Source organism: Corvus hawaiiensis, chromosome 3 (genome assembly GCF_020740725.1).
Source record: "Corvus hawaiiensis isolate bCorHaw1 chromosome 3, bCorHaw1.pri.cur, whole genome shotgun sequence".
NCBI lineage: Eukaryota > Metazoa > Chordata > Aves > Passeriformes > Corvidae > Corvus > Corvus hawaiiensis.
In genome coordinates, this window is record NC_063215.1 from 95,612,105 (window position 1) to 95,631,616 (window position 19,512).

Here is a 19,512-nt window from a genome sequence, read left to right on the forward strand (position 1 = left end):
GTTGTGGTCTCTGGAGCACAGCAAGTGTAGAGTTTTGTTCTTTTAAAGAACATGTTTAGAACATGCTAAAAACCTGCAACCTCCCCACTCTGTTTCTGTAAGCTTATGTACAAGAGAAAGCAAAACATCCTCGGTATAAAATTTTTGTAGCCATGTGTCACAGAGACTACAGAGCCACTATTTAGGCAGGGACAGGGTGACAGCTGCTTAATTTTTAGTGAGCTTTGGATTTTTTTGGGGAAAGAAAATCAAAGAAAAATATTTCTCCCTAAGACAGCAGTCTGAAAGCACAGCCTGTCACAGTTAAAGTACTGCATCCTGCAATAACCTGAGCTGTCTTTGCAGAATCAACCGACTAGACAGCAGAAATTACCCAGAGGCAGTATCAAAAACTACAATACCACTACTAGTTTCCTTCTGAGTCACCAGCAATGGTATGCACTACTAATGTTGCTTGTCTTTCCAGATGTGAAATTCCCCACGATGCCAAAAAGACTCATTCATTAACTCAACTGTTAAGGTGGCTCAAGAAGTACAGCTAACATATCATATAGCCTTAAAAAGCTAATAGATACAGGACTAAAGCAGTCAGACAAAATCCAATCTCCAGAGGAGACAATGCCCAGAAAACAGAGCCAGGTTTTTGGCCCTAGAGTGAAGGGAAACATTTCAGACTGTGTCATCAACACCAAAAAACAGTATATCCAAACCAACTGGGTGAAAAATCCCATTAGGAGAATGGTCTATGCAGAACAAATGACTTGTGAAATTGCAGGCCTGTTTCTTACAGACAGAAAACTCTCTCTTTCAAAGTGGGGAAAGGCTGAAACCTGCTTTGCAGCCTCAGCTGTTCACTCTGATAATCCTGATGTAAACTAGTCAGCCTAGAACAAGCTGGCCAAAACTAATAATCAACAAGTCACCATACAGGAACACAGCACTCCCACAGCTCCCATTCAACTGTTGAGCTGCTTCTGCAGAGGTGCATGCTGCAGGACTCTGTTAGGGATCAAATCTTCTTCTTTGTATGGCAGAAATAGGGTCTGCATTATGTAATCCAGAATAATATAAATAATGGGGAAACTGGACAAAGATTCACTGAAAAACATGCACCCACAGGGTGAAAGCAAGGCTTTAAATAATTGGGGAAAATCTGTAATGCTGTTTCAAGAAGAAAATAAGACACGAGCAGAGCCTGATGGCCATAAAGAAATAAAGATAAGAAAAATCTACTATCACTGTATATTCACTGATAACTGTTGAGCTGTTCAAAATCAAATCCTGATAAAGACTGCATAAAATTTTCATTGTTACTTAAGAGGGAGCAAGCTCTATCACTAAAAAGTTCTGCAAAAACTGCTAGTTTACTCTTTGGGAGTGGGGGGGTGTTGGGGAAGATGAAACAGGAAAGCCTTGGAAATATGATTGCCTGACAAAAGATTTTGGGAATATGAAAACTACAGGCAACATCGAAATGAAAGCCACTTTTGAAATACCAGGTCTTAGTTACTGAACAACTAGAAAACAATGGTATGGCCACTGAAGTAATCCCCTCTTGATGGAACAATACCCTCTGCTTGCAAACAGGTCCAAGGGTCAGAGCAGACCCTACTAGCTCAGCAGAAGGGGTCCAAAGAGTAGTTTTTAGAAGTTAAGATGTAACACTCTATGGTAATATAAGAACTCTTATAGGCTGTATGTAAATGCTATAGGATTTGTATCTTGTATTAGATTGGTTAGTGACAATTAGAATATTCAGTGCAGAAGATGATTTATTGTATTGTAACCAGGACTTCAGACATTCTCTCTCTTCTATTCATTCTCATTCTCTTTCTCATTCTCTCTTCCATTCTATTCTCCTGCTCTCTCTTCCACTCTTGCTCTTACACTCTCTCTCTCACCCGTTCACTCTCTTGCTCTCTTGGGCCTGCTCAGAGCTGAGTCTAGCAGCTCTGAGCAGTGCCCCAATACCCACGCCCTTTACAATAAACCGGCTGTGTCCCAAGACCTGCCTATAGAGATCTCTCGTCTCCATCCGTCACCGTCTACGTCCGGCCGTCCCGACAGGACCCCAGAACCCCCGTAACCTACAGTCTGGCGCCCACCGTGATTGCCGAGCCCACACCCAGCACCTACAGGGGGGAAAGTGAGGTATTTTGAAAGCCACAGTTCCAGCCATACAGAAAACTCTGCTCTCACTTAATCTAGATTCTCCAGTCATCCCAGTTGAAAGTAGGGCTTTAAAGAGCAAGTAACTGGTGGCATATAGCAATGAACCTGCCCAGGAAGAGATGGCCATTTCCTCTCCTTTCAAGATTTGCAGATTGCAAGCTTCCAATATAATAACAAGGAAACCAGGGCATCTTGAAGCTTTTCTCAAAGAACACAGCTGCAGAAATGACATGACATATGCAGCAATTTTCCAACAAGTATCCCAAGGCCATGCAATATCAAGTCTTCCTGGGGACAGAAGAACTCAGCCAAATTTAGTTATTACATACTGCACGAGGGACTGGAGAGGGTGGCCAGCAATGAAAATACACTAGTTGTAAGTCTCATTCACATTTTTTACTGCAAGTTTTAAGTTACTGTATGATTTGGGACCACCAACTTTTCAGAGCACTACACAAGAGGCTCTTTTTGAGGTAAAAGGTATGCAGAATGCAGCAAACTGTCACTGGACTGCAGGAAGAGAGAAAGCAATTTCTCATAGGAAACTGATAGAACACAGCTATTCTAGTGCACTAGTAGTTAGAGAGGTAACTCAAGGGTTTTCTGGTACCCATGAAACATCCTCTGAAGTGCCTTGAGGTTTATGCAATACAGGAACCAGAAAACTGCAATAGGACTGCAAGTGAGCAAGCATTGCTTTTCTTTAAACAAGATGTGGAACTTGCCTAAAACTCCAAGTGAGAGTTTGCATTCATCTCTCTGTACATACAAACCCTAATTAATAGCATGGTGAAAAGCCTGATCAGCCCCCAAACATTCAACTGCTTAGCTCTGAACTGCACCCCTGGGTCTGAGCACAGGCAAGGGTTACACCAAGAGGGTACACATCAAGAAAAGCTGCCAGAGTAACAACAGTTAAGGACTAAGACTATGCTTTTCAAAAGATATGCTATGTTAAAAAAAACCAACTAATTACACTACTGAGCAAGGAAATCATTTTCTCAGTGTTCAAATCAACTGGGCTCAGAAAACCATGGTATTTCGTATATCCTTTAAATAAGTCATATTGATTAAATACAAACAAACAAAACCAGATCTCAATCTACTCTTCCTCCTCAGGGAAGCAAGCTGCATGACTTTAACCACTGGCTGAAGGTTCAAGTCAAGAAAACAATACTATTACTGGAAGTCAAGATTCTAACTGCGGTAAGATCACCCCTTATATCCCAGCTCTGATCATTAACTTCTGTTTACCCAAACCAAGTTGACACCTTGCAGTTACCTTTTCATATTCTTCAGGTCTTGCCTAGGTTACCACAAGACATGATGATGTCTTGTTATACAGCTGATGTTTTCCAGCCCAGCTCATTGTCCAGTACAAATAATCACCACATAAAAGTTGTGCCAGATGTATTTGGAAAACCCTTTACTTTCAGATTAACTGGGTTAAATGGGAAAGGCAAAAGGCCTTTCAGTGCACTTATTTGTTGTCTGCTTACAGTGACCTCAGAACTGAGGAGCTTGTCTCTACTTGAAGGACACTGACCATTTAAATCTTTTCAACTTAGTCAAGTCTGGACAGAAAGAACAGCTACTGAGCGCCTGAATGATCACAAGAACACTGAGAATGCAGATGCAGCATAATCTGAAAATTAATATCCTCAAGCCATAAAACAGACTACTAATCAACAGCTGCAGCATTACTCTCTTCTCCACCCACACACCTCTGTGCCATTCTCCAGTTCCAGCGGGATAGCGTGGCCATAAACCACAGAACACACCCAGGCACTGGGCAGTCTCAAGTTGCAGTGTGGAGGGGGACACTTAAAAATGAAAGGCCTGCAAAGAATCAAAAAATAACTGGGTACAGATGCAAGAAAGAAAGATAAACCTTTTAAGAGAAGCCTTAAATGTTTCTACCATTAGGTTTCAAGGACTTTGAAAAACTTCTCATCCACGCTAAAAGTAACAGTCTTTACAACAAGGAAGTTGTGACATGAACAAGAACTGTGAAAACATTGTCCCTTGGACTTGTTAGATACCAGGTTAATTTTTTCCAAATAATGGATTTTATAAAGGCCAGGGGGAAAATGATGTTCGGTTACCACAAATTTAATGAAATAATTTAATCATAAACCAATTAGAAGCTAATGGTGCAAATAAATATAATAGTAAATTCCTATATTTAGTTTTATGTTTCTGTTTATGCAAATCCCATTACAAGAGGCCACAGAAAGTTTGAGAAGCATGCTGGAATGTGTATGACACCAATTCTGGCTGGGAACTTAAGTATTACTTTTGTTGGTATGACACAACAAATGATTCAAGAGAACAAAACCTCTTATTAAATTTGCCCGAGGTTATGCTATACCAGTTCAGCGACTTTTAAGAATTAAATGCGTGGCCAGGTTTCAGGTTGACAGTAAGCAGAAGCCCATCATAAAATCAGAAGTAATACCTTTAATGGCACACTCAGGCTATCACAAATTAAGTAATTAGCAGGAAAAAACAGCCTGTCATTTTATTATTATTGCTGATGTACCTCAAAGCAGCAGCAGCAGAAAGTTTACTGCTCCTAATTTTAAAAAAGTTTAGCTCTCTGGCATCTGTTACTATTACAAAACAAATAATCCTCTTACACCTGCTGACAGCTGCAAGAAGTACCTTGGATTTGTGGCCAACAGCAACTACTTGGAATTTCAGTAGTACTTTTCACAAATATAAAATGGTCACTCTACAGAAACAAATTTATTCAAACATTCTGAATGGATGATTTCAGTATCTATCCTTCGTACTTGGGGCACAGATCAGTATACAATGCACCTTCAATGAAATACCCAGTCTCAAATTGTGAAATATGTTTCTACAATGACAGTAATTGACGCTTCTCCTTCTCCCGCTCTTCTCGCTCCTCAAATTAAAAAAGAATTCCACAGCTCAAATATTAAAAAATTTCTATAGATTTGGAACAAATGGTGAAAATGACAGCAGGAAAATGCTGTGAAACAAAAAAAGAAAAAGAACAGACTTCAAAGTACTTCAATTAAAAGCTACTTCGGTGCAGAGCAGTTTCTCTGGAGAGCACCCATAAAGGGGTTTAACAACAGAGTTGTGAAAGAGACTGTGGAAATAGGCTTCTCCATTTCAAATATAGAAGGGTGCCACAAATGAAAGATTTGATGACTCTCGAACTTCTACTTTACAATTAAATGATTAATGTGAATACTTGTAAGTCTGTGGGTAGCAATAGGCACTGTAAGCACTTTAAATGCAACTTGTTATGATCTGTGGCTACTAGTGCCTTGGCTTACTCTCCTCCTGAAACTCTTGCCAGAAGTCTTACAAATGACTTTTTCTTCAAACAAAAAGAAAACTAGGCAAAAAAAAAAAAAAAAAAAAAAAAAAAAAAAAAAATAGTAGGGCTACAGAAGTCTAGCACTCCCACAGAGTAAGAGCTTTGGTCAATACAGGTCCAACATTGAATTCTACCTATCCAACCAAATCCGCCGTATTTTGCTCAAAGAAAACTGCCTCAGATCAAACCCAGTGAGCAACCAGACACTCAGATTTGCCATACAGTTTTTGCTAAGTATCAGGAAAGGGTGGCAAGGGGACTGGAAAAGAAGGGAGGAGACCACCTGCTACAGCTCCTTCCCACAGCAGCCACCCAAAATAACCCTTTGCCCTCCTACAGGGACACCACTTGTGGTTACATGAACTCAGCTCTGCATTTTGGCTTTTTAAGTTCAGTAGGATGTTAAAACAAATCAGAGAATGTAAGCAATGAAGAGGAAAAAAAAAGGTATGCTTCAGTATTTTCTCCCTTTGAAACAGAGGAGGAACAAAAGTGCTCTTCCAGCCTGCAGAAATCTTGTCAAACTCCAGAAGCCCAAGATAGGCATCAAATGATCTTGAGGGTTTCGCGACGCGTTAACCAAGACAACAGAATTACCTGGGCAAAGACCTCACCGTTGCCACATTCCCTTCCTCTGTTACTAAGTTAGAAGACCAAAGTATTAGGTTTGATAATACGAACAGAAGAGTTCCAAACACAAAAAATATTCATCTGTTCACTTTCGTATCATCCATGCAAGAGGTTTAACAGACATTTATATTAACCACGCCTGCATCTGGAAGCATTTTTACAAATGTAAACTGAACCTCACAGGTCCTTCATTCTCTATTAATGTATACACAGGCTACAGTTATATTTACTTCCAAGTAATGCTGCTGACAGGAGAAACATCAACTGAGTTTTATGCCAGAGAAAACCACAGGAAATAAAAATGGGTAAGAAAGAAGAATGCATTTGGAAAGCAAACTGGCAGGTACCAGAGTTGGAGATTTTCCAGGCCATCTATATATATTTATGCATATCAAAACAGGACAGGTTCAGGTACAAAACTCAAGAGGCCACACTTCTAATCTGATGCCTTCACAAGTGCTGCACAGTGGTAGAGAACCCTTATTGACAGACTCTCATGCTGCTTACAACCCACACCACTGCTCTCTCCCAGGTTTTCCCAAATATACTCAAATATACCTTGACCTTCATGTTTTTACATGTCCCTGGGTCAGATTCACAACTGTTTTTTACTTTGATCTGCCTAGAGTAATCTGAGCATCACTGTTCTTTCTTGAGAGTTTGTTGTGGTTTTAAGAGGAAAATTAACACTGTCCTGGACAAAATCAGGATGGAATTTCAGTCAGGTTGATGTCCTCCCAGTCCTCTTTTTAGGAGGCTACCTGAACTACTGTTCAATTTAGAGCAGAGGGTATTGAAAGCTCAATACATTAAGTTCTTTTACCAGTTAGCCTTTTTCCTAACATTAAGACTAAAGAGTTTTCTGCACATGCCTTTTGGACCTAAAAGGCTGTGCTAAGCAAGGTGTACTAAACCCTACAGGAAAGAATGCTGCTTCCAGCACCATCTGCCACTGCCAGGTTAATGTGTTGCTTCAGAAGCAGAAGTAACAAATGCTGACTTCCCGAAACCTTGTTGTCTAACCTCCTTCTCCCCAACAAGATGGACAAGATATGCTGGCACTGTGGCAAACCCTAAATCATTGATGCACTGTTTGAACAAGCAGCAGATGTCAAACAAGACATACAATGGCTGAGTCTGCCTGCACTACCCTCAGCTGAGGCACAAACTTGGGTCTCTCTCCTCCGCTCAGCTGTCAATTTTCACAAAACTCATGAGAACACAATTATGCCTGAAATCCGAACCATCTGGTCAACTGCAGACAGATTTGCAAGGAAGCAAATCAGAAGTGTGGGAGAGGTGAGAGAAAGAATAGCTGTTAAACAAGTACCTTAATCTTATCAGGAAACTATACTTAAACATGGTCACATTTATCTACATGGGTAATAAAAACCCAAGTCACAAAATTATATTAAAATGGTGTTTGATGGCCCACCACACTCAAACATAACTGATGCTTAAATTAACCAAAAGTATGCATTCTTAATATTGATGGGGTTTTTTCTCCCCCCCAGTTCTGGCAAGCACACACAGACACTATGGACTCTCACAGAAACTCCACAAGCTTGTAACTACGTGATCCTAGAAAACCAATTAAACTAAATTTTAAGAGAAGTCACAGGCCTCCCTTTTGCCACCAAAAATACCCCAAATCCACAAGCACTGATGCCACTGTCCGAAAGAAGCAGCTTTCCTGAACTCATGTCCTCCCAAATAGTAGCAGCTCTGCCCCTTGCTCTTAGAACACCATTTCTATTTTTAGTTCCACATAAGTGAGCAGCAGTAATAAAGCTATTAATCTTTCCTCCCCTCCTTTACTTAAATTACAAAGCTGAGGTGAGTCTCTAAGCTATGAACTATTAAACTCCTTAAACAGGGACATTTCCTTACCCTTTACAACTATAACATTTAAACAAGAAGTTTTCAGGTTATGCTGTATGAATCAAAAGAACTAACACCATTGGCATTATCTGGTAAAGCACTGGGAAAAGGCATAATGAAAGTATTTAAGAAAAAAATTAAACAAAACCTCCATGTACTACTGTCTTACTAAATCTTAAAGATTTGAAATGTTCTACATTTTAAGGGGGACACTAAAAATTCCCTTCTTCTTTACAAAGAGTCAAGGAGATTGAATCTCTTTTATTCTGGCTAGGAAACAGAATCACTGACTTGCCCAATTTGGTTCTACTTCAAGTTAGGCTGTGAGTGAAATGGTTCTGGTTTGATTTCAGCCTGCACTAATGAGGCTCATGACTCTCTTAGAGAGGTCTTAATTCTTCAGTAGCTTTAGAACAACTGAGACAAAACTATTGAACTGTGAAGGTGAACCACTGATATTTTTTTAGTATTATTCTCCATCCTGTCCTTTACATATTTTAGAACAGAAGGTATAGTTGTTCATTGAGACAAAACTTTCCCTAAGCTCTCCATGATGGTTCTCATTTCTTTTCTGAACTGCTACTTTACTTAAATGTTTATTACTTTATAATGTTCAACACTAAACAACTTCTGCAACGTGTTGGCTATTCGTGCAGCTTAAGTACTTTTGAAGTTCTCTTGAATTGTCTCTGTAGCTGACAAATTCAAATAGTACACATAAATAACTTTAGAGGAACCCCACTGCTGAGCTTGCACTAGAACCACTGGTCTTCTTATTCCTTTATCAACTAGTTTTCAGTTCACCCTAGTCCTTTGTTCTCACCCTAAGCTTAGTTTTCTTCTCTAAAAGAATTTGGCAGAAGGCACTTTTCCAATCTAAACAATATTAACCAGTTAAGAAAATAGTCAGAAAAGATGAAGAAGTCTACTTCAGTGACATTTTATTCACACACTAAAGCCCTATCCTGCACAGGACTGCTCTCTTGAACTGGGGCCATAATCAGTAGTTAAAAAAATACACTAAAGCTGGTACTGTCACCAAAACATGCATTTCCTTCCTCTTTCTCCTTGCTGTTTGTACCTACCTTCTCTCACCACACCCACAAAATGGACTGGGTTAGTGATTGTGTTTTCTAATTCACCCAGCAAAAAAAGGGGTGGGTAGTTTTAGCGTGGGCCAGGGCCAGATGTGATACAGATCACCATACAATCATTAAATATTTGGCCAATTGAACTGAAGCAATGGTGCTAGGATGAGTCTGAAAGGCTGAGATTGGCTTTCTTCTGCAGCACTGCCTGCTTGAAATGCTTTGGTGGGGGGGGAGTGGAGAGGAAAAAACACAGACCAGCCTCATACACAGAATCCCTCACTGGTGTCACAGAACATTTTTGGGAATGCAAACACATTAGCCTTATTTATTTCAGTAAGTGCACATCCAATGGCTGGACTTTTATCTGAGCTGTGCTGGCTGCAGGAGCAGTGCAATTCCATGCCTATGCACTCATGCATTTGACAGGTCATCCTCCACATCAGAGTTTACATCCCACTGCAACAAATGCCAGCCAGTTACGTATCTTGGAGCTGTACTTCAGCTCAGGTCACACTGGAGAGTTATACCACTAAGACTGTATTCCATAAAGGATTTACTGACTATCCTGTCTAATTAAGGTTGCACAACTCTTCAATTTTTCAGCACCTTAAAACCTTGCCAAACTAACCTTTGGCAAGACTTTTCTATCCCTCTCAGACACGAGAGAAAAAGGGCAACTGATGTATTCTGTTTGTCTGTTTGAGCCTCATTCTAAAAAAGTAACTTCCCAGAACAAAACATCAGAGAAAATAAATTTTCTTCTCCACATTAAACATTCAATTTTTTTCTCCAGCTTTCTTGAAAATCTCTAAAACTTTCATGCTTTAGAACAGTTACACTAAATGAGTGTGAGAAATTGCATCTTTGACATAAAGGCATAATCTCTGACACGTCCCAATACACACGATGACACTGCTCAAGTGGAAAAAAAAAATCACTTCAAAGAATTTGTGGACAAAGAATTTAACTAAGATTTTGCTTGTCCAAATCAAAGCTGGACAAAGCTTTCCTGTAATTATTTCACATGGTTCCTAAAAGCCTACGATCAAGGAACAGAACAGGAAAAGGTGAAGAGAACAGAGACACACCTCTCAGGTATTCTTAGTCATATCCTTTCAGTAATGAAGGGAGAAGTAAGAAGACTAATGTGAATAGATATGTTAAAAAAAAAGGCCCAGAAGAACTAGGAGGGATAAAACACATGCTAAAAATAGCAAACTTGGCAATAAGGCGGAACAGAACCCAGAATTCCTAAAACTTTGTTTTCCTTTGGCTGTTAGCACATGAGCTAATTTAGATGCATCCCACAGCCATTGCTGGACTTAAAAGTATAGAATCACACCTTTCTGTATAGGTATTCATCAATAATTTCATCTTTACTATGCTTTGGTAGGCTTCCAATAGCTCTTGTATTATCCAGAGTAGGTGAAACAGGAGCAGAGACCAACCTGCTCTAAAAAAAAAAAAGGAAAAAACCCCTAAACAAACAAAAATAAAAAAAGGACTAAAATATCAACAAACAACAAAAACAAGAGTGTGTGCTTTTACTCTAAGTTTTGTGCCAGGAGGCAGCAGCTTTCTGAAAATAAAACTCAGAGAATATTTCACTATCTAATCTTTTAGAATGACCCTTTACAGTGAAATGATACAACAGAAAAATAAAATACAAGCTTTACTGCTTTTGACACACTAGATTACATTTGCTGGCATTAGATGAACTACAAAGAAGTATGGTAACTGTAACCCATGTTCCCAAAAGGAGATACGGGGATTTCCTGATGTGATTTCTCATGTCATCAGAAAAGGACAAGGGTCTTTGTATAGCACTCTTTGCAGACACATCACATGCATGGAGAAATTGACACTGAGTTCACTGTACACTTTCCCTCCTCTTACGCAAAGCTGCAATGGGTGTTTGCTCTGAGGCCATGGTGGAAACAGCTCCAGTGTCCCCAGCTCATTCAACTCTGACCTTTTCTTATCGAGACAGCTCCAAAGTTACACACAAACCTCCTCTTACAAGCAGCAAAATGAATTCAAAGACTCCTGCTTGATCTCAGTATAACCTTCACATCAGGGAAAGCTTCATTTAAGTCAGAGATTGCCTAGAAACTCAACACACGCCCACAGCATAAACCAGAAGTTTATGTGCAGTACATTGCTACCCAAATCTACTGAGTCACATCAGGTATTTTTGCACATTCTAAGAAAACGTTAACAAGAACAATTTTCCTTCTCCATTTCACACACTGCCTGACCCCAAAACCAGAAGCTGTTTTGCTGTGCTTCTCCCTGCCCAGTCCTCAGAGTAGTGACTGGACCTAAAACCAAAATACTGACAATGAAAAATCACACTGTAGGAACTGAGGAGGGTAGAACCAATGGCAGGGTTAGAGGCATACATAGGTCTCCTGAAATAACACTGCCTGCCTTATTTGGGAGAAAAAATTTACTTTATCTCATCTGCTGTCCTTCAGCTTCTGCTGCACTTCCTGCCCAAGGAGAGGGGCTGACCCGTCATGAGAAGCAGCGCAGACAGCAAATGTTGTCTGCACCAAGGAAGTGTTGTCACAGCAACTCCACCTGTATCTTTTACAGCTCTGGAAGGCAAAAATATTTGCATTCTTAGAAGATTAGAGGAATTAAGGCTGTTGACTCATAAAACGGAAACAAGATTTTGCATTAGAAGGAAAAAAAAAGTATGACTGCTGAAAAAATTACAGAGTGGTCACATCCTAATCACGTATGTAACAGCCAATAAAAGTTAAATCACTTGGGAGGAGAGGAGACGGGGACAATTAAAAATCAAAATCTCAATCTCAGTTTTTCTTTACTTGGCTGAACAACAGAGAAGGAAAGAGAAATTCTCCTCACTTGACAAAACCTGACAATTCTTACAGACACTCTTTAAAATTAGTCATCATCCTGGCTGACACAGAACAGCAACACCATAGGATTGGTTCACTTTTAATTAAGCGCTGCATCATTATACTAGCAAGCATACTCACAGCACTAAGAGTTTTTGCATGTGGTAAGAGGTGAATAACTCTCTTCCACCTGCCCACAGACCACTGACCTATCCAATATTACTGCAAGGCTCTGCGTGTCACTGAGAGGCTGAAACACAAGGTTTTGTCAAAGTGTCCTCTTTGCTGCTGGAATATCAAATACTCCAGGCACAGCTCTGAAGAAACCCACTCCCCAGGTGCACACGACCCTGTAGAGCCCACAGCTTCTCTCCCCTGGTGCTCTGACAGAGGAGCTGATGATTGCTGCAGCCAGAGGACACTCACACTCCGCCAGCTCCTCCACATCCGCAGCCAGAGGCGCAGGCTGGGCACAAGCACTGCTCCCTACAGCGGGACCGAGCTGCGTGGAGCAGTGGAACAGAACATCAGCACCCTGAGTGTCAGGACTGCACTGCCAACTGATTACTCTGCGGTCCTAGAGACTCCTAATTGCAATACTGAAACAACACCATCACAGGCTCCTACCGACTTCTGCATTCAGATAGCAGGAAAGGCAACAAAACAGTTTGTCTCTGTGTAATAAATTAAGCAAGCTTCTCTCTAGCAGTCCTGTTTTTGGTGATTTGATTAGGTATATGGATAGTACACTTAGTCTGCAATACTTGACCAAACAAGATTCAATCTGTGAGACAACTGCTTTAAAACTAGTTTTGTAGGTGAGCAAAAGGTCATCAGAAATTCACCACCACAGATATGCTCCATCTCCCTCCCATCTACTGCACTATTTAGTGCTATCTGGTGTACTCATCTATTAAATGACAAATTATAGTACAGGGGAAAAAGGTACTTGCCAACAAAGGATCAAGCACTCTCGAGTTTGCTTTTTTTAGAATGCATCTTCCAACAAATGCGGGAAAATATTTAGAAGTATTATCCAAAGGTGCCTTTCAAATCGCACTAATATGCAGATTCCGAGTGCCCTGGCTGAACAGCTCCTACAAGAGCAATGCATTTATAAAAAAAGCCTTTAAAAAAAAAGGAGATTTAGAAGAGTTATAAGAAAGCCTTTTTGAAATAATATAAAAATAAAGTAACATTGCTAGACTGTCTGTACACTCTTCATAAAAACATACTCAGTTTTCATTTTCGTAAGAAACCCTATAGAGCTCAAGAGAACAACAGAGATATTTATCATACTCTGCCCTTTAGAAATCAAAGTAAACCAATTATGCACAAGTTCTCTCTCATACTTGCATCTTAAGAAGAAAAAGATTAGGGAGAGGACAGTGACCTTTACAATTTCTCTTCCCATTCTTTTCTTTATTTTGCTTGTCCAGTCATACGCTACCTCTTTACATAATATCAAGTGCATCTGCAAATAGAAACACCTACATTTATCAAAACACCTACATTTATCAAAAAGCACAGATTAGAGCTACTGATACAGACACAGATCAGGTAATTTCTGTAATAAATCCTCTATGATCCTAACAAAAACCCCCAGGTTTAGACAGGGGCAAGGAAGAGATGGGCAGACCCAGTTCATGAGTTCTTCCTCAGCTCTTCCAGCTACATTCAATAAAATACACCAACAATTATGCAACAGCAGCAAAGCCCAGAAGAATAAGCTAGCACTCATCACATTTTCTTCCTTTGGTGTCGAGCTTCCTCCTACACATTACACACAAATTACAGGAGCAAAAAAGTCCGCCCTGAATCTATTTTGCAGGCTGAGTTTAAGTTCCTAATTACAAATGTTTTATGTCACTTCTTAGCCAAGAGATTACCCAAGCTCGGAAAAGGAAAAAATAAATAAACTAAAGAACTAAAACACACTTTCGACACAACTGAAGCAGACCACTCCTGCCAATTAAGAGACAAGTAAACTTATTTATCCGTTTACCCTCTTAAAGACGAACAAACCAACAAAAAACCCCCTCACCAACTACTATGCTAGACGAAAGAAAAATCTTTAATCTTTTCAATGAACCCATACTATTTACCTACTATCTTGTATTTACTTTTGCAAGGATAGAACACCCCGAAGCCTACCTTTCACTTAGTTTTTTGGAATTAAAAAAAAAAAAGATTCCAGAGCAGTGTCTCTTTCAGATGCACCACTGCAAGTCTTGGACACCAACTCTAATAAAGCAGTATTTCAGTTCTGAGTTAGTTGTGTCATACTCGATAAAAAACAGGGGACCTAGTGGCAATTTTTTGTAACTCTGTTAATCAGAAAAAAGACACACAGATTACCCTGTCTACATAGCTTGAAGCCAGAAAGATACACTCTCCAGGTTTCCTCTGCATGTGGTGATGAGCACTGATGTGGTTAAAGAAAGGACAAAGAAATAAGCTGTTCTTGCTAGTTCATAGCTTTCAGTATAAAACATGTTAACGCCTTTGTGTCGAATAAAATGCATTTAAACTAAAATTTCATACAAGCATTTGCTTAAAATCCTCCCCAAAAGCCATGCTTCATAGTGAAAAGCGAAAAGAAGGGCCTCCTTACCCGTACACCATCCCATAAAACACTTCTGCATAGCAGTCTGTAAATACTTCAAACAAATATACTAAGACATTTCAGGACTGTAAAACAAATGATTTCAAATTGTCAAGATACATCAGCAACACCAACCAACAGATGCTTCAGGAAGACTCTAGGATGTGCAGATCATGCTAAGACCACCTCCCAAGCAATAGGCAAAAGAAACCACACAGTTCTGCAGTCAGCAGTAGAACTACCCTGAGGAAATGGCTTTCAAAAGTTGTCACAGGACAATGAATTTTAACCAGCACATTCAGTATACACAGTGAATCCTCGAGGTCATTTGCTGTATGACCTTAACATCACCATTATGTCCATAAACTTTCCCATTTCCAATTAATAATACACACGACACCTTGAAAGTCAATCCTTCCTTCTGGAAGGCCTTTGTCCTTTAAGACATAAAGCAGACTTTTACAAGTGTACCTGCCACTGCAAACACTATGTGGACTTCTTTTAATGAGCAAACATATAAAAAGGTTTATAAACAGCAGATCTGGATAAGCTTGAGCTGTACCAGGCAAGGCAGTTTTGAAGCAGTGCAACGTTGCGACAGTTCTAGCCCGAGAGATCAGAGCCTAGCTTGCTGCTGCTGCTGCCACCATCTCCTGAAGAAGAACGGGAAGCTCACCTAGAGTATCCATAGAAACTTTGTGCATCTCGGAAAGGCACACGACAGGGTACCAAAAGCCACACTGGCACAGAGGCTTCAGCTCTTGTTGCCTAACAAGACTCCGTCTGGGTCAACACTGACTTTCTGACTAATCAGGAGTCTGACCAGACTCCAGAGCTGTGTGCTGCCATTCCTTGTTTTTCTTGTTTACACAAGACCTGCAGATGCAGCCTGGGCAGAAGAGAGGGAAAGAATTTTAGGAGGGCTGCTCATATTTTGCACTCAGTAGATTCATTTCTTCCCTTTCCAAAGCACATACAAAGAATTGATGACTGTTTGCTTGCACAAAGTGCAGTAGCCAGGATGAAAATCAGTGCATTTGAGGACAAGACCAGAGCCTTCCTTAATATTTCAGTTCAGTCCATCACCTTGATGAGCCTATGAATACTAAACGAGCAAAAACAAGTCCAATAATAACCGCAAAGCAAGCATGCAGAGGGAAAAACCCTACAGATACTGTAATTAGCACTGCTAACAGTAAATGAAGAGTCATACAGTTGAGAAATATTGCATATCATTACTTGAATGGAAGAGGTTCCCTCTGTTTCCCTCCGTTCTGAGACGGCAGAAAACAGTTGCTGCTGGAAGGAATAGAAGACCTACTCTTCTGACATGAGCTTCATGTCAAACTTCTTAGCCTTGTCTCCTGATATTTCTAAGGGGAGATGATTTAGAGATACACAGACTTTATATAAGAAAAGTTAATTCTACCAGCTACATGCACAGTACGAATCAACCCGTTTTTGAAGGGATGTATCTTTTTCATGTAACACTAAAATAACATGATCAAGATACTAAGGAAAACTCGTATTTCTCATTTTACTAGGAAAAAATACTGACTGCAAAGCAGTAAGTTTCTAGCTATGATTTAAAAAATGCATACAGCATGTCAACCCAGAAACGCATCTGTGTAAGGAACCTGAAAGAAAAACATCCTGCATATCTACAATATTCAGACATTCCCCTATACAGCCCCATATGAAAACAGTCTCTTAACATATTAGTACTTTTTAAATTAATAAGATATTCTTACCTGTGTATCCTGCCCACCAGCCCCAGGAAGCCACCATAGCTAAAAGCCATTTAAATAACACTCCTTCGATATACCAGAAGCTTTTACTGTCCAATATTCGGAGAGGCTGCAGCATAATTAAATACAAGACGTAGGACGGAATAGCAACCAGGTTATTGGCGACCATAAAAGCGAACCTGAGGAGTGCTTTCAGGCAGGTATAGCCCACCCGCCGGGCCTGCTCTAGAGTCACGGCCATGCTCTTCACAGCGGAGGGCGCGGGACCGTCCTGTGGGCAGAGGGAGAACAAGGTGGCACAGGTAGCGCTCCCCGAGGGGGCGAGGCGCGGCTGTCCGCCAGCCCTGCCCCAGCCCGCCTCCGCCGTGAGTCACCGGGGGAGGCAGCGACCCCCGCCCCGGGGGCACGAAGGCTGCGGCGCGACCCTCCGGCCGGCACCGCCTCCGTCCCCGGGCTCCGGGGGACCCCAGCCCGCACTCCCGCCGGGGCACACACCCGTGCTCCCAGCCGCCCTCCATCTCCCCCTCCCCAAAACGGCGGCGGGCGCTACAGCGGCTGCCGGCGGCCTCTCCCCCGCTCCGGCTGACAGGAGCCCGGGGCCGCGGGGCGGGAAGGCAGCGGGCGGCGGCGGCGGCCCGGCCGCGGGACTCACCTCCGGCGGGGCGGCGGAGCGGCGGCGGAAGCGGCGGGGCTGGGGGAGCTGGGCCCGGCGGCGGCGGTCCCGGCTGGCGGCGGCGGCTGGCGGCGGCTCATGGACCCGGAGGTGGCTGGCCCGGCCGCGGCAGCGCTGCTCGCCCTGCGGCTCCCTGCGGAGGGAGAGACGGGGGCGGGCGGCGTGAGCGCGGGGGAGGCGGGAGCGCCGGGCCGGGCGGGCAGGCGCAGACCGCGAGTTCACCTCGGTTCTCCCGCGCCCGGGCCTGGCACGCTTTGCTTTCCCTTCCCTTCCCCTCTCTCACCCTTCCCCTCCCCGCCGGCTCGGCTCGGCGCCCCGCGGGCGGGACCGCGCCGAACCCCGGCCCCGCAAGGGCAGGCGGTGTCGCGGGCGGGGGGAGGACCCTGCACCTGCCAGGGGCGGGGGTTCGTACCTCGGCACCGCCGCCGCCTGCGAGCCCCCGACGCGGGTTCATGCCGGGCGCTGGGGCCGCGCTCCCCGCCCCCGCCGCGTCCTCCGTGACCGCCCGGGAGCGGGGCTGGCGCTGCAGCGAGCGCCGCCCCCGCCGGGCAGCGCGCAGCCCCCGCACCCTCCCGCTCACACGCACACACACCGGGACGGATCCCGGAGCGCAGCCGGCCCCGCCGCAGCGCATCCCGGGCCGGCCCACGGGACGCCCGCGCTCCGCGGAGGGGGCACGGGCAGGGGCTGCCCCCAGGGCTTCTTCTCCCGTCCCGGAGCCCGGCGGGGCGAGACTGGGACGAACGGGGGAACGGCCTGAAGTTGTGTCAGGGGAGGTTTAAGCTGGATGTTAGGAAAAGGCTCTTCACCGAGAGGGTGGTTGGGCACTGGCACAGGCTGCCCAGGGCAGTGGTCACAGCACCAAACCTGGCAGAGCTCAAGAAATGTTTGGGCAACGCTCTCAGGCACATGGTGTGATTCCTGGGGATGTCCCGTGCAGGGCCGGGAGTTGGATTCGATGACCCTTGTGGATCCCATTCTAACTGTGGTTCTGTGACCAAGGAGCAGCATGGCTCGGCCGCATGACACCCGCTCACCCTTGTTTTTTGGTTCCTTGGGCAGTCGGGGAAGGTAGAAGAGGATGCTGCCACAGGTTCCCTCAGCACTATCAGAAAGACCCTTTGGGCCCAGACAGCAACAGCGCATTTTGTCTTGTCCTTGTAGTCATAAGTCCCTTGTGCATGCTTTTTACAGATCAACTTCTCCAGTTTTCTTCTCTCTCATCCCTCCCCAGCAGCCACAAACATCATTATCTACCCCCAAAGTAACTCTGCAGTGGTCTCCAACCTAGAGAGACACCTGACCCCAGCAGAGAAGCAGCTGAGGGCAGAGACTTTACAGCCCCACTCAGAGACCCTGCACCTTTACAAAACCACTCCAGGGTGAGGATTTTTTGCCTCTTGTGTAACTGCATCATCGTTGTGGCAATACAGGACTGTTGCCTCTTGTCTGTTCACTGTGCAGATACAGGTCTGCTCCTGCCTTCTCTGTAACCCCTGAAGAGGCCATGGAGGAGCACTGCCAGACCTCCTTCAGCCCTCTCTGGCCTGAGCTTACTGAGGCGGCCTCAGCTTACTTCAACTGTTAAAATACTTACACTGAACAGAATGGCTTTTGCAAGTGATTTCAACTCTGCTTGTGTTCTTAAGGAAGAGCAGCAGCTGAAACCACCTTAACAAGGAAACATGCTAGAGGGTCTTTTGTGCTGAGAAAAGAAAAAAAAAGTTCAAATTGTAATGTGTGGACTGAAAAACATATTGTTTTCACATACTAACCATGCCATGTGTAAAACTAGTCTACCGTTTCCTAGACAATGAGGCTTCCGAGATGACTGTGCCATCAACAAAATTAAATCCCAACCTCCATTCCAGGAAGCAAACAAAGTTGTTATTGCAGATAAATTTAATTTGAGAACTTAAAAATGCAAACAACTGAATAGTACCATCGTGTTCTATTTGAACAAAACAAAACAAAACTAAACTGCTGACCTTTTTGACAAAAAGGCCACATCTTGCCTAAGTGTTTCCAAGTCCGGGCGTTTTTTGTCCATGTTATTTTTATATCTAGGTTAAATCTGACAGTTGTGCTCAGTAATCATTATGCAGTCAGCTTGAGCTGTTCTGAAGTGTTACCAGCATCAGTAGAACTTGAGTTTTATGTTGGTTTTGGGTTTTTTTTCAATATATTTCATACAAACAACTCTGGGTATACTCTTGAAGTTATTCTCAGCAAAATTTTGCTCCAGAATCCTCAGGTAGAAAAAGAACCATTTTTAGACCATAATTAAGGATATATTTAAATTTTTTACATACAACAGCAAAATGAAGCTTAGTTTATGTATAATTCCAAGATTAAAAATATTCATTATAATTATAATAAATTTTTAGAAAATTTTATGTATCTTAATTTTATTCACACTGCACAGTTTGGAATACTATTCTGAAATCTGATGCATCCAATGAGAGACTGCAGAAATTATGTTAGACAAGT

General features: G+C 42.8%; 1 protein-coding gene across 2 annotated transcripts in view; it reads right to left on the minus strand.

Annotated features, from left to right (window-relative positions):
* The window catches only part of LPGAT1 (lysophosphatidylglycerol acyltransferase 1), a 61,598-nt gene extending 44,538 nt beyond the window's left edge, over positions 1-17,060 (minus strand). The window contains exons 1-2 of one of the 2 annotated variants that reach the window (XM_048297218.1): positions 17,002-17,060; positions 16,353-16,620 (exon numbers count right to left, since the gene is read on the minus strand). In XM_048297218.1, the coding sequence (XP_048153175.1) occupies positions 16,353-16,590 (238 nt within the window). In that variant the 5' untranslated portion in view covers positions 16,591-16,620; positions 17,002-17,060. Of the gene's footprint in view, positions 1-15,277; positions 15,446-16,352; positions 16,621-17,001 lie in introns of those variants that run through there. The other variant, XM_048297219.1, reaches the window with a different exon arrangement.
* Between the last annotated feature and the right edge of the window lie 2,452 nt (positions 17,061-19,512).